The sequence below is a fragment of the Apiospora aurea genome, assembly GCF_038362705.1.
Source record: "Apiospora aurea strain CBS 24483 chromosome Unknown utg000008l_segment0_segment0, whole genome shotgun sequence".
Taxonomy (NCBI): Eukaryota; Fungi; Ascomycota; class Sordariomycetes; order Amphisphaeriales; family Apiosporaceae; genus Apiospora; species Apiospora aurea.
In genome coordinates, this window is record NW_027117395.1 from 5,009,214 (window position 1) to 5,022,637 (window position 13,424).

The 13,424-nt window shown below is 54.6% G+C and overlaps 4 protein-coding genes across 4 annotated transcripts; 2 read left to right on the forward strand and 2 right to left on the reverse strand.

Moving 5' to 3' along the window:
- Nucleotides 1-1,456: 1,456 nt before the first annotated feature.
- On the reverse strand, nt 1,457-3,064 carry PG986_013006 (terpenoid synthase; the record flags this gene model as incomplete). The annotated part of the gene is made up of 5 exons (XM_066849228.1): nt 1,457-1,724; nt 1,850-2,079; nt 2,279-2,410; nt 2,568-2,669; nt 2,768-3,064. 5 exons carry the CDS (start codon nt 3,062-3,064, stop codon nt 1,457-1,459), a joined length of 1,029 nt encoding a protein of 342 aa, XP_066695924.1.
- Nucleotides 3,065-5,535: 2,471 nt separating this feature from the next.
- Nucleotides 5,536-8,457, reverse strand: PG986_013007 (chromosome transmission fidelity 1; the record flags this gene model as incomplete). Its single annotated transcript, XM_066849229.1, has 4 exons — nt 5,536-6,948; nt 7,008-7,715; nt 7,770-8,219; nt 8,275-8,457. The coding sequence occupies 4 exons, from the start codon at nt 8,455-8,457 to the stop codon at nt 5,536-5,538; spliced, it is 2,754 nt and encodes a 917-aa protein (XP_066695925.1).
- An 862-nt stretch (nt 8,458-9,319) lies between these two features.
- PG986_013008 (60S ribosomal protein uL15) lies at nt 9,320-9,919 on the forward strand. Its single transcript, XM_066849230.1, has 3 exons — nt 9,320-9,451; nt 9,519-9,618; nt 9,685-9,919. Exons 1-3 carry the CDS (start codon nt 9,330-9,332, stop codon nt 9,910-9,912), a joined length of 450 nt encoding a protein of 149 aa, XP_066695926.1. The 5' UTR covers nt 9,320-9,329; the 3' UTR covers nt 9,913-9,919.
- Nucleotides 9,920-11,812: 1,893 nt separating this feature from the next.
- Nucleotides 11,813-13,424, forward strand: PG986_013009 (uncharacterized protein; the record flags this gene model as incomplete). The annotated part of the gene is made up of 2 exons (XM_066849231.1): nt 11,813-13,115; nt 13,231-13,424. 2 exons carry the CDS (start codon nt 11,813-11,815, stop codon nt 13,422-13,424), a joined length of 1,497 nt encoding a protein of 498 aa, XP_066695927.1.

Sequence of the window (13,424 nt, forward strand, 5' to 3'; positions counted from 1 at the left end):
AGCATTTTGACACGAAGCAAGGGTGTGTGTATGTGGTGCGGGCTCCCACCTACATACAATACATACATACACGTGTATGTACGCATGCCGTCCGACCGAACCACCGGGCAGACCGACTGGAAGAAGCAGAGAAGGAAGAGAAGAAGAAGAAAAAAAAGCGTCGTGTCACGTTCTTCTTTCCTTCTACCCTCATCTCGCTCCATAGCCGGCATCCCAGTTTTCTTCCCGATCTGCAAGTACATGCGTTTCGGCTTCGAGAAAGCTTCGAGAAGCTCCATGGAAGGAAGAGGGGGCGGTCCTACTTTTCATTTCGTCCGAACCGGGAAAGGCGTGGAAACAGTTTCAACAGCACACCAAAACACCAGCGGGTCGTTTCCCAGCCTACAAAAGTAGCGTTTTCTGCAAGTGTGTGTGTGTGTGTGTGTCCACATCGTGGGCATGGGCCAGCAGGGGAGAAGAAGGGGCAGGGATCATTCCGGATTCGGGATTTGGAAAAGAGCGAATAAAGAGAGCGACGTCGAAAAAAGTCTTCAGAAAAGGAAACGACCGGCCGACTGGCAAGCTGGAAAAAGTACGTCGGAGCGACCATCCTTTCTCGAATGGGCTTTAGAGCGCTGCCAGGTCGCTGTCAGCTCTCAGCTCTACTACTAGGCTCGCCAGGGTTCCTGGGACCCCATGTCGGCATCTCCCGAAAAGGATCCCAAGCTTTCAGGGTCACACCGAAAGGCGGTGAAACCAAATCTCGTCACGACGTAAACTCGTGCCGCCTGTCCATTGTCTGTGCCAATTTGCGCGGGATTGGATTGCAACGCTAACTAAAAAAAAAACTAAAAAAAACTGCGTGTCTGCCGTGCTGTGCAATGTAACGTGCAAACGTTGTTGAGAGCGGAGGCGGAGTCCGCTCCGGCACTGGGCACACCCAGTACTGTGCGCTAGCAACCGTTTTTTCTTTTCTTTTTTCCCTTCCCTACACAACTAATAACTTAACTTAGGTTAACCTTAGGTAACCAGGGACCCGAGGGCGGCGGCTCTCTTCGCATCCGATGGCATCCGTTGGAACTTCAGCTGTCATCTCTTACTCATTCATCACAGTATTGATTTGTTCAATCGGCCATGTTCGCAAAGAGACAAACAATCCATGTTCGACACCCCCTTGACACAATTTAAGATCCAGTCCTCGTGATCACATCATCATGCTATCATCCAATCATCCAATCATCCAATCATCCAATCATCCCAGGCGGCCCAGGGGGTGCGCCTTATTATTACCTACTCGCCCCAACAGAGCCAAACCCTGGAGTTCAGCTCGGGCCAGCTGACAGGCCTCACAGCCGCCCCCTTCTTTTCAATCTTCTTCTCCATCCCTCCTTCCTTTTAGCGGTCGTCGTGTGTCGGTATCGTCATTATCATCATAAGCAAATCACAAATCGCGATTGCCATTCATTCTGCCCGTCCGTCACCGCAACGGGTGCTCCTCGCCCAGCCCCAGCTCGGACAGCCGGTATCTCGGGTTCACCGTGTGCATGGCGATGTGGCCCGTCATGTGGACCCGCCATGCCTGCAGATAAGGCTCGCGACCCTCGAGGATGCAGTTGACGCGGCCGACGCAGTCCACCACCTCCTGCTGGACCTCCCTGACCACCGCCAGGGGGTCCTTTCGCTCGCGCCGGGCGCGGTTGTGGATATAATTGGTGCTTTCGTCCGCGATCTCTTCCTTGTAGAATCTGTTTTTTGCTCATGTGGCGTTCCCAACTCAAGTCAGTTTTACCGCCACTCGCGTGATGAGATGATATGATATGGCGGTGATGGCGTGTTTGGGGGGTTCAGTCACGAGGTCACGAGTACTTACGAAAGCACGTCGTTGTTGATGTTGATGAAGAGGGCAATGTCGGGGATGGCCTCGAGGAACTGGCTCAGGTCCGGGTACTGCCCGCTGGGGTACGTGAAGATGGCGTAGGCCTCGGTGATGCCCGACATGTGGCGGAAGTAGTACGGGAAGCTCACGCCGGCCGCTGTGACCTGCATGCGCCGGAAGCCCTCGTCCGCGTCCAGCAGATTGGCCGTCACGAAGTCCAGGCTCTAGTGGGTGAGTGCGCTGCGTCAGCACCAACCTCTTCGTGACCGGGTACCAAGAAACGCCACAGGGGAAAACTAGCATGTCTGGTGGCTAGCTCTGGCTTGTTTGTGCCCGAAGGGACGGAAAGGGGTGGCGCAGATACGAGCTCGCACGCGCTCAGGTTCGCGCGGGTCGAACCTGATGTGCAAATGCAGAACTCACCGACTTCACCAGCAGGTTTGCTAGGACCGGGTCCCAGTGGTCATACGCCTCCCGAAGGATGGCGGCCAAGCCGCGCAGTATGGGCAACGGCTGTTCCTCGCCGCGAAGGAAGCGTTGTTGAAACTGCCCCACCTTATTATTTCGATGTCGGTGTCAGTCAGTAGGTGAAAAGAAAAACGGACGCAAGGGATCGCAGTCATTTTGTCGACGGCCCAGATTCGCTGGGCCAATATCGGGCCATAAGGGGTGGGTGGCTTCACCGCTTCCAAGGGACTGGATACGAACTTACTTTGCTCTTGATACTAGGGGTGATGTCGTCGATTTGCACGACGATCCAGGTAAAGATGGCGATGTACGTTTGTACCACGACCGAGTGGTCGGGATACGCGAGCTATGTTTTGACCACCTTGTCGATTAGATGCCGGGTTCTAGGTTCCAATAAAAGGGGCTAAGATCAGCAACAACATAAGCACGAAGCAAACAACGTACCGCCGCCTCGGAGAACCCCAGCCGGAATCCCTTGACCGATAGAGGATCGTCAAGCGTCATGCCGTACTCGGCCACCTTTTGGTGCATGGCGTCCAGCACCGCCTGCTTCTTCTCCTTGTCGTGGAGCTGGGGAGCCCCTTGGTAGCCGATCCCCTCGAGCATGGACTCGAAGATGGGTCGGAGCAGAGTGCCGAGCTTCTCTGGCTCGAGCTGTTGGTCTCTAGGTTGATATCGTTGTTCCCGGCTCGTAATCCGGAGACTGTTGCGTAGGAGCTTCGAGAGTTCGAAGCAGAACATTGTCTTTGTGACAGAATAAGGGTCCTCTGACAAGTGGCGACTTTGAGGTTCTCGGCTCGTCTGTGTGGAAGAGAACGGCTTTACTAGTACCCTAGTAGATAGTAAGAAGGTCCAAGGGTGATATAGATTTAATAGGAGACCTCAAAAGATGACTACAGCCCAACAATATAACAGAGATATCAAGGGCGTCACAGAGTTGAGACTATGAAGTCCACGCAAGGGAGACTACTAATTTATTATTACCACTTCTTGGCTTCCTATCCCTCTATCTGACTAGGTATTTGTTGCCAGATGACCTTCTTTTTGAAGAAAATAGAAAATATCGATATGCGGAGTGCCCAAGATATGACTAGGATATCGCTCGAGGGAACGCCCTTGCATGCAATATGTTTCTATCTTTGGAAACAGATGGACTCGCCATCCCAAAAATTCACATTCCAACCTACATCTTTCTGCATTTCCGGACACACTAGTGGTCCCCAGCGTTCGAAACTGAATCTCTGGCCAAGAATATCAGGCCCTGGCGTCTGCGGCCGCCAAAGCAAACGTAAAAAAAAAAAAAAACTTCTGACACCCTTCGCTGTAGTTCTCGTAAGCGAAGGCGCACTTGCCTTTGTTTATTACTCGCTATGCATTAATAGTCTGTCATCACTCTCTCACCTAGGCGAGGCTTGCATATGGAGACTTAGACCAAGAAGACAGCCTACAGAATAACTAGATGTTGGACCGGAGATACATGTGTCAGGGCCGTATTTAGTCTAAGAGATGGAAATAACTTGTGTATACTAAAAATGTCCGTTCTATTTTCCTGTAGGCATTACTTGCTAGAGAGCTTGAGCACACCGATTCTACCTCTAGTTCATGTAGCAAAAGGTCGAGGAAGACACAGTAATACCTATCTGATGTTACACTTAAAATTGTCCGTACGTGTTAATCCACGCGTCTGCCTCTGCTGTCCCAGTCTTTATTTGAAGCTGGCTCCAGTATCGGTGCTACGATGGTGACACACTGCAAGTCTGTATAATAGTCTGGCAAATAGCTCACAGCCTATCCCCAATACGACTTCAAAACCGGCCGTGGTTGCAGTTGGTAAACCCGCACAAATACACAATAGAAAGACACGAGTCATGAGTAAGAAGATGATAGTCACCGTTGCCCACACCACATCCAACTGGAGTAATCCACTAGAACAAAGAAAAATACGAGAGAAGCAGAAAGATGCTTGGCTTGGCCTGGCTAGATACCCCGGCGACTGTATCGACGTCAAGGATACCCGGCATAGCGGCACATGGTTGGGTGGATAGCAGACCAACCGCAAAACCACAAACTTCATGCCATTCCCTGGGCTGCTTCAAGGCGGCTCCAGGTGCGGTTTCCCATGGGGGAAAACGTTATTTTGGAAAATCAGGTTTTCTCGAACACCACCAACTGAAAGTGAAATTGGATCATCGACATAAGTCACAGGAAGCCGACGGGATGCGGTTGCATATTAAGTTACGTGCCCCCTTTCGCCTCATTCTTTTGTATACACAGCCTCACTTGATGCGAAGGGGGAGGTATCGAACATAGGTAGCGAAAGAAAGGGATTCCCAATAATACGGAAATGGCCGGGTTACACTGGGGGAGGGGCGCCCCGAAAACCCAGGGAACGCGCGACAATGCGAGTGCGGTGCCAGGAATACATAAATACGGTAGCACTTGGTAGTAGGGGAACCAGGCGACCCTCGGCAGTGGGAGGATCTCGATAAGCAAGCGTGCGCGCGGCGCAGCACGATATTTTGACGCTCGGTGCCGGGGAATTCTGCGTTTCGTTTCGCTTCGCAACGGCGGGCGGGCGGACGGTGGGCGGTGGGGGGGTGTCCAGTGGTGGCCCAACGTCGGTTCCATGGGTGGGACGCTGGGTCTTAGGGGGGCGGCGCGCGCGCGCGAAAACCATGAGCTGATGATGTGCAGCGGTTTTATGGGGCTCGATAGACAGGTAGGCCGGCCGGCCGGTTGGGACAGACAGACGACATACGCGAGGCTAGACTTTTCGGCATTCATGCCCGGTTCAGGACGACCGAGTAGGGAAACGGTGCATCGTGCATCATCGGGATGTCGCTAATTAATGGCTTGCCTGGGTGTAATCTATCGGTGACCTGACTCGCTGTTCGGAGGAATTCTGGCGTGTGGGACTTACGGCGTGAAACCCCAGACTGACGATCGTTTCGTCTGATGAGTACCGTACGTACATACATGCCCCGTCTCGAACCGGCTTGGTAAGTCGAATCCCCCTAGACTGAGGCTGCACAAGCGGTTCTCACTCAAATCATGATACATCTTGGAATTGCAATCCTACTGCGATTGGCAGATCCCACCGTCGGGCAGCGAGAATCACTACTGCCTAAGTAGGTAGCCATCCAATAAATAGGTACATACTTACATCACTTACTTACACGCAACCCCTCCGCCCCTCTGCCCCTCCTCCAAGATTATATCATGCGTGCGACGATTCCAGCTTCCTCTTCTCGCGGAAGAACCCGTACAGCTTCCCCATAAGCTGACCCAGGGTGCCCCCGGGCCCTCGCCGCCCCCTCGGCCATGCCGCCCCGGATCCAGCCGGGCAGCTTGCGCCGGATGCGCTCGGCGCCGAAGCGGCGGTCGAGCAGCACGATGGCCGCATAGTCGCCCTTGTGCCGGATGGCGCGCCCGATGCTCTGGTTGACGGCGCGCATGCAGGCGTTTTCGTAAAAGTCCCGCGCCGCGTCCTTGGCCTTGGCCGTCGCGTCGGCTTTGGTCATTTTGGGTGGTGGCGGCGGCCCTTCTTCTCCTTCTTCCCCTTCGCGGTTGGGAGCGAGAAGACGAGTGGTCGTGGTCGTCTCGATGTACTCGATGCGCGCCTTCCAGTCGGGCGAGTTGATGTTGGGGTACGGCAGGCCCACGATGACGACGCAGCGGCCCAGCCGGTCGGAGAAGTTGATGCCTTCGCTCATCTTGCCGCCGACTACGCTCAGGAGCAGCGCGCCGTTGGTTTTGGGTCGCGGAGATGCGGGCTTCGAAGGGCCATCCCCGCCATTTCCTAGGATGGCTTCGCTGTACTGGGCCAGGACGTCATCGCTGGACCCGCCCTTGCTCTCACGGAACACCATCTTCTTGGACTGAAGCCGAGACCAGACGGACGGTGGTGCTGCGTTCTGTGGTTGCTGCTTTTGTTGTGGGGGCGTCGAGTCCGCGCCGCCGCCCCAAGCGGCGACCACTTCTTCCAAGTAGCCGTAGCTGGGGAAGAAGACGACGACGCCGTCCGGCACGGCGGTGCAGATGTTGAGGATGGAGATGCCGAGCTCGTGGATCATGCGCTTGTCGCTGCGCTTCTGGAAGCTGAACTCGAAGTCCAGCCCCGGGCGCGCGCTGGCCAGGGTCCAGACGCAGAGGCTGGACGGCGGGATGACGTGGCCGCAGCTCAGCGTCGTGACTTTGGAGAGCGCGAGGTCGGGGAAGAGGTGGGCCGTGTAGTCGTCAAAGGGCGACATGGTGCCGCCGGCGAGGATGACGGCGCGCGCGGCCGAGGCGATGGAGGAGAAGGCGTGCGTGGGAGACAGTAAAAGGTAAGAGAGCTTGATGTCGGGTGCTTGATCTTTGGCGGTAGGGGTTTTGTTGTAGAAGATGCGTCCCTCGGTACTCAGGTTGGTCAATGAGACCAAGAAAGAAACAAGAGTGTGGAGAACAGGCGACGACGAGGATCGTGTCGCGGGCTTCTTGGGGTCTTGCTCAGTATGGGCAACGTATCCTTCGATCTTGTAGGCCAATTTTGACTCTTGAACGTATTGGATCAGCTTGAACAGATTGATCTGGTCAGCCCCTTTAGACTTGAGGAGCTGGTTGGAGTCGACAATTCCCTGATCGCCCTGCATCTAGGTAAGCATTCGTGTATCAGTAGCATAACTGTATGCTTGCGTCAACATACCTTGAGCTTCAGTGCACCGTCGAGCCAGTCACTCAGGCCATCGATGACCCTTGCCACTTGAGCGACCATGACGCGGTTCTCGCCCTTCAGCTTCTTGCCAAACTTCTTCACATACACACCGAGCATCTGCCTCGCGCGCCGGAGCTCGCTCAAGCTGATCTCGGAGGCATACACGTTGGCGACCGCGTCCATGATGTTATGCGCCTCGTCGACGATCACCACGTTGCCCTCGAGCTTGATGCCCAGCGCGTCCCGGGCCGTCTTCTGCAGCAGGAGCGGGTAGGGCAGAGTGATGATCTCGGCGCCCGGGATGGCCGTCCTGGAGGCGTAGTACGGACATATCGACAGCTTCTTGCCGAGTTCAAACATATCCTCGATGTCGGGGATAGCAGCGAGAGCATGGTCTCGGAATTGGTGCGTCACAGCCAGCTTGTCGGGATTGGGCACGAATTGGCACTTCGACTTGGAGTTTGACTGTTGCAGCTCAGAGCACCGATCGTTGATGGCTTGAACGGAACCCAGGCGCGCCACAGCCGGGTTGATGCAGAGTCGCTGGCGGGATGACAGAGGGACATGTTTGACGGCTTCTGGTTCCGAGGCACTGTCCTTGGATATCATGGCTTCTGGGACCGAGGGGGGAAACGTAGGGCGCCGTAGTTCGGCAATGAACTGCGACAGCTGTGAATGGGTTCTCGAGGTGTAGTAAATCTGCAACCTAGATCAGAATGGCCCAGACAAGCATAAACCATCATCAGAAGTTACCTTGAGTTCTTGACCGGCGCCGTCGTCTTCTTCCTCAGCATCTCGTTTTGGCATCATTCCAAGCTTTTCCATCAGCGCTCTGGTGTCTTTACTGTAGTTTGACGTTTCGCCACCTGAACCGTCCTCGTCCCTCTCATCGAGCAGCCACTCGTCATCATCCGGCTCGTGGTCGGTATCAGGATCTGCTGCTGCGCGGTCATTTAACCGACGCCTCTTGGTGGTGCGGATCTCCAGGGCCTTCTCACGCGCCCGTACGGTTTCCAGGCGAGCCTCCCTCTCTTCCCATTTCTTGATTACTCCATCCTTCTTTCGCCGGAGCATGGAGTCGACGACCCAGTCCGGCTCATCCTTCAAATCCCGTGCGGCATCCTCAACGGAGCTCTCAAACTTAGCTTGCTTGTGGTTTCGCAGCCAAGTCAGAGCAGCGCAGATCAGGGAGAGGGATTTGCCCTGCTTTTTGTTAGCGACTCTGCTGAAGCTCAAGTAGCTTGTCTGCTACACTTACTGTCCCTGTAGGACTCTCGAGAATTCCCACTTGCCCATCGCCGGCCTCAAGTACATCATAGACTGATCGCATAAACTGCTCTTGTACATCGTAAGGGGTATATGGGTGGTGAAAGTCGACCTTCTTGATACCATCTGTGACGTGATCAAGATCCAGGTCTAGACCTTCATTACTACTGGCCATACTGGGTACTCGACAATAATAGAACAGTCGATCGGGTGCTTATGTAGAGGGGATTGCCGGCGCGCCTAATGGCGGATTCTTCGGCGAGCGCTCCGATTTGCGCGGTACGCGTTGGGATCTCTGGAAGTCGTTGTTGGTTCAAACAAATATGCTCACAACTCAACTCACGTCAAATCCAACTGAAGAAAGGAAAGCAGTTGAGAGGTAATTCAAATCAAGACAAATTCATTCGTATTGCAGAACCAATCTTTCATTCTGGCAATAGTTGCATCGCGCAGGACCAAACACGCGGAGCGGTATGGAAGAAGTACAAAACAGCTTGTAAATGGGTCAAGCGAGTAGGTACTGCAGGCGCATGAAGAAAACCTTCCTTACTCAGGGAAGGAAAAGCAAAAATACCACGATTTAGGGAAACAGTTGAAATTTTGGAGAGGGACATCTTCTTGAAACACAAAAGCGGCCTTAGATGCCCGACAACGAGATATTGTCTACGTCTTCCGGCGACAGTTGCTTTGTCTTGGAAGTTGACTGACTGACTGACTTCAATGTTGAAGCTGCCACTTGAGATGCAATTGCTGCAGGTGGCAGCGTAGAAGGTGGGGTTGAGCGAGTGTGGCACTTGAATAGTGGCTGTGCACTGCTCGATGTTTGATAAGATACGACTGATTAATACTAGCCACAGATGGCTGAGGGGTTTTGTGCCCTCAATTGTCACCAACCCGAAATCCACCCCTGCTAGCCTCCCACAGCTTTTTTTTCACCTCTGTGCGCGGCGGATTCCCCAGGGTCGAACTTTTGATTTTAACTTACTCGATCGCTCCGCCCATTCCCTCTCGGTCTGCTCGACAACTAACATCACAGCAACCGCCAAGATGCCTACCAGACTCAGCAAGACCAGAAAGCACCGCGGCCACGTCTCGGCCGGTAAGGGTCGTGTCGGCAAGCACAGAAAGCATCCCGGTGGTCGTGGTATGGCCGGTGGTCAACATCACCAGTACGTTTGATCCAGCACTTTGCTGTCGCAATCTTCAATTCGACACGCATGCTAACAGCCATTCCAGCCGAACCAACATCGACAAGTACCACCCCGGTTACTTCGGAAAGGTCGGTATGCGATACTTCCACAAGCAGCAGAACCACTTCTTCAAGCCCATTGTCAACGTACGTACTTCAATCGCCCACCCTGCGCACACAAGTCGAACATTCCTCTAACATAGCAAATCACAGCTCGACAAGCTCTGGAGCCTGGTTCCCGAGGAGACCCGTGAGGCCTACCTCAAGGGCGAGAAGAAGGACACCGTCCCCGTCATCGACCTGCTTCCCCTCGGCTACTCCAAGGTCCTCGGAAAGGGCCGCCTCCCCGAGGTCCCCATCGTCGTCCGCGCTCGCTGGGTCAGCCGTCTGGCTGAGAAGAAGATCACCCAGGCCGGTGGTGTTGTCGAGCTCGTCGCATAAGCGACTTGCCACATGACATGATGGGCGTTTGATGATACCAACAACAAAAAACGGGTGTTACGGCTGGTTGGGTTTATTGCTTGGTTCGACTCGACGGCAACATTTTTTTCCGCATCGAGCATTTCTCGTCACGAACGATACGAATCGGACGACACGGAACGGCACGACATAGATCGTTGGCATCTGCTGATCTCATACTGGAGAAGGCAAAGGATTTTCACAAGAGATGAATAAAAGCCTACTTTTCCACTGAAGACAATCCGGGACCATCGCTTTGCATATCTTGTACTGCGACAGGTTGGATTGCGCCGATCAGAGATTTCTTTTCTCTTGATCTGGCACTGCGAACTCGCGCCCTCCCGGCCGGCTTCTGCGGTTGGGTCGACCTACCTGACCTTCGGGTCAGGTCAGGTCAGGTCGGTCCTGGCATCTGACCTGTCTGTTGGGCTTGTGACTCGTTGTGACGCAAGACGTTGAGCCGTGCTTCACTGCATGCTGCCTGTCTTGAATGTTTTGTGATATGTATGATCTACTGACCAATGCGCATGGCTATGCGTGGCTTGCCGTGATGTCTTGGATTATCTTCCTGGTTATCGTCATATTCCTGCGATGTCCTAAACCATGCCACCAACTTGAAGAAGGTAAGTTGTTTGTAATGTAGGTTCGTTCGCTAACTTCAAAAGCTTTGCCCATGCAAACCTGTCTACCTACCTATCTTAATAAACACAAGTTATGAACACCGCACTTTTCTTGGTTGCTTCTATGTGCTACGATCTTCTTGGTTCCCAGCCAGTGTCAACTTCTAGCAAGTTATCTCCCGGTATGTCTTGTAAGCTCACGAGTTGGAAGCTTGTTTCGTCTATAGTGGCTCCTCCAGGTAGCTCGTTGGCATCATCATGGACTGCAACCAACCCGTGGGGGATTTTAGCCCCAAGCGCTGTACCAACAGCTGTGATACCGTCGGTGTTGCTTACAACAACTACGCCATTTTAAAATTTCACTGCAGTGGTGGGCGTTTCTACAAACAAACTCGTGAGATTGTGCTCTGCGACAAACGCTGCAGGCATTGACTCCTTGCCAGCTAACCAGAATGAAAACCTCGAGAGCTTGCAAGACCTTCCACGAGCGACACGCCCTCGACATCGCCACATGTATGTCCGCCGTCAACCTTGCTGATTTTGAAGGTGTCCATAACATCGTCTAGGTTATCGAAAAGGCAGAGTCCCTGTATCGTGTAATAACGGACCTCAATTTCCTCTCTGTCTTCTACCTTGTTCCCCAAAGCCATGTTTGATTAGGGCTGGGCATGGCACTGGAACTGACACAACCTCAAAGACCATCTTGAACGTAGAAGCGCGTCCTCATGCGAGTCTCCAGCAACATTCTGAGATCCTGCTGTCGACATTATTGCAGTCAAAGAAAATATGAAGACATGGACGACACAGCAGTAGGTATTAGGTAAAGCTTGTCGAGTTGCGGCTTGCACCATCGATAAGTCAAAAACCCCGACCGTTTGCAGGTCCACCGGCTCCATTCTACCCCGGGTGAGACCTATCATGCTCATGGAAAACCAATACAGGGGTCATGACACCATCGCCAAGGTATGGGATATCTCCCTGTAAGCGGGCTACAATCTGATGCTACGGTGCCACCTACACCTTTTGCGCTTCGCTTGTGAACCCCGACCAGTCCTGAAGCGGAATGTGCAAATGTCGTGATCGAGGTGGGCCAGCACACAAGCCGGAAATGGAACGACGATGATTGCGCTTCTGCGACAGAAATGGAACGTATATTGACAGTATGGCCGATTGACGAGATGCTTTGGGGTTATGTCTTCAATTCTCAGTTTCTCTGGATAGCCCACGATCCCATCTCTGAAGGGCTATAACCGGCATCAAAGATGGCAAGCGTGAAAGGAGAGGGCAATGGCGTCTCGGCTACGGCCGCATCCCGAAGCATTACGCCCACGACGGCAGATGGCACACCGGCGAAGCGCGTTTGGTATCACTCGGCTCTGTTCAATGCCTTCGTCATCGGTGGCGTGGGCTTTCTGGCCCCAGGACTCTGGAATGCCATGAACGCTCTGGGTGCTGGCGGCGCCCAAGAGCCATACCTAGTCTACGCCGCCAACGCGCTGGTTTTCGGCATCATGGGCTTCCTGTGCTTCTTCGGCGCCCCTATCGCGAACCGCATCGGCCTGTCCTGGACCCTGTTCCTGGGCGCCGTCGGCTACCCCATCTACTCGGCCGGCCTGTACACCAACAACCGGTACGGAAACGAGTGGTTCGTGCTGGTGGGCGCCGTGGCCTGCGGCTTCAGCGCGGGCCTGTTCTGGGTCAGCGAGGGCGCCGTCGCGCTGGGTTACCCGGAACCGGGGAAACGGGGGTCCTACATGAACATTTGGCTGTGGTTTCGGACCGGCGGCCCCTTGCTGGGCGGCGCCATTGTGCTGGCGCTCAACAACGACGCCGCGACCAAGACGAAGGGGAAGGTCGGGTACGAGGTCTACCTCATCTTCGTGGCGCTGCAGTGTGTCGCGGCGCCCTTGGCCCTTGCGCTCTCGCCGCCCGAGAAGGTCCAGCGCGCCGACGGGTCGCGCGTCGTGATCAAGACGGAGAAGTCGGTCGTAGCCGAGTGCCGCGCCCTCTGGCAGGTTTGTAAGCGCCGCGACGTGCTGCTCCTGCTGCCCGTCTTCTGGGCCGCCTACTTCAACCAGTACGCGGGGAGCTTCCAGACGTACTACTTTGGGATCCGGGCGCGGGCGCTGATCGGGTTCGTGTCCAACTTTGGGATGCTGCTGTCGTCGCAGCTCATCAGCGCGCTGCTGGACTACCAGCGGCTCCCCGTGAAGCGCCGCATCGTGCTGGGGTACTGGTGCGTCGTGCTGGTGCACGTCGTCGCGTGGGTGTACGGGTGGGTGGTCCAGGAAAAGTACACGCGGCACCCGCCCGCGTACGACTGGGAGGACGCTGGCTTTACGGAGGGCTTCTTCGTGCTGGTGCTGTGGGACTTTGCGCGGCAGGCGCTGCAGAACTGGCTGTACTACCTGGTCGCGAACAAGGCGGGCGACATCTCGGAGCTGACGCGGTTTTCGGGCGTGCTGAGGGGGCAGGAGAGCTTTTCGCAGGCGATCGCGTTTGGGCTGAATACGAAGAAGTGGGTGGGCGGTCGTGTGCCGCTGGCTGTCAATACGATACTGCTTGGTAAGTTTCCGTTTTTCCCTTTTCCTCCGATGTGGTCTTTCCCTCATCCACTGCGTCCCTCCACTAGCCCGTCCGCCTACTTGGTTTTATCTCTTCATTGCTAATGCAATTCAAGGTCTGGCTGCGTACCCTACCTGGATGGTGGTCCGCGAGCATGTGCCAATCGAGACGGCGAAAGCTGGAGAGGAGTCTGCCGAGTCCAGGGGTGGGGATGTTGAGCGAGGTGGCCTGGGCTCGGAAGTCATTGTCGACAATGGTGAGAAGACCAAGTTTGCGCTGGGTAAGACTGGTGGGGATGCGGCAATGTGA

Bases quoted from the DNA above. Each gene is read 5' to 3' on its own strand.
- PG986_013008 (XM_066849230.1), top strand. From the start codon at position 9,330: ATGCCTACCAGACTCAGCAAGACCAGAAAGCACCGCGGCCACGTCTCG. The intron at 9,452-9,518 runs GTACGTTTGATC...CAGCCATTCCAG, and splicing joins GCCGGTGGTCAACATCACCA to CCGAACCAACATCGACAAGT. The intron at 9,619-9,684 runs GTACGTACTTCA...AGCAAATCACAG, and splicing joins TCTTCAAGCCCATTGTCAAC to CTCGACAAGCTCTGGAGCCT.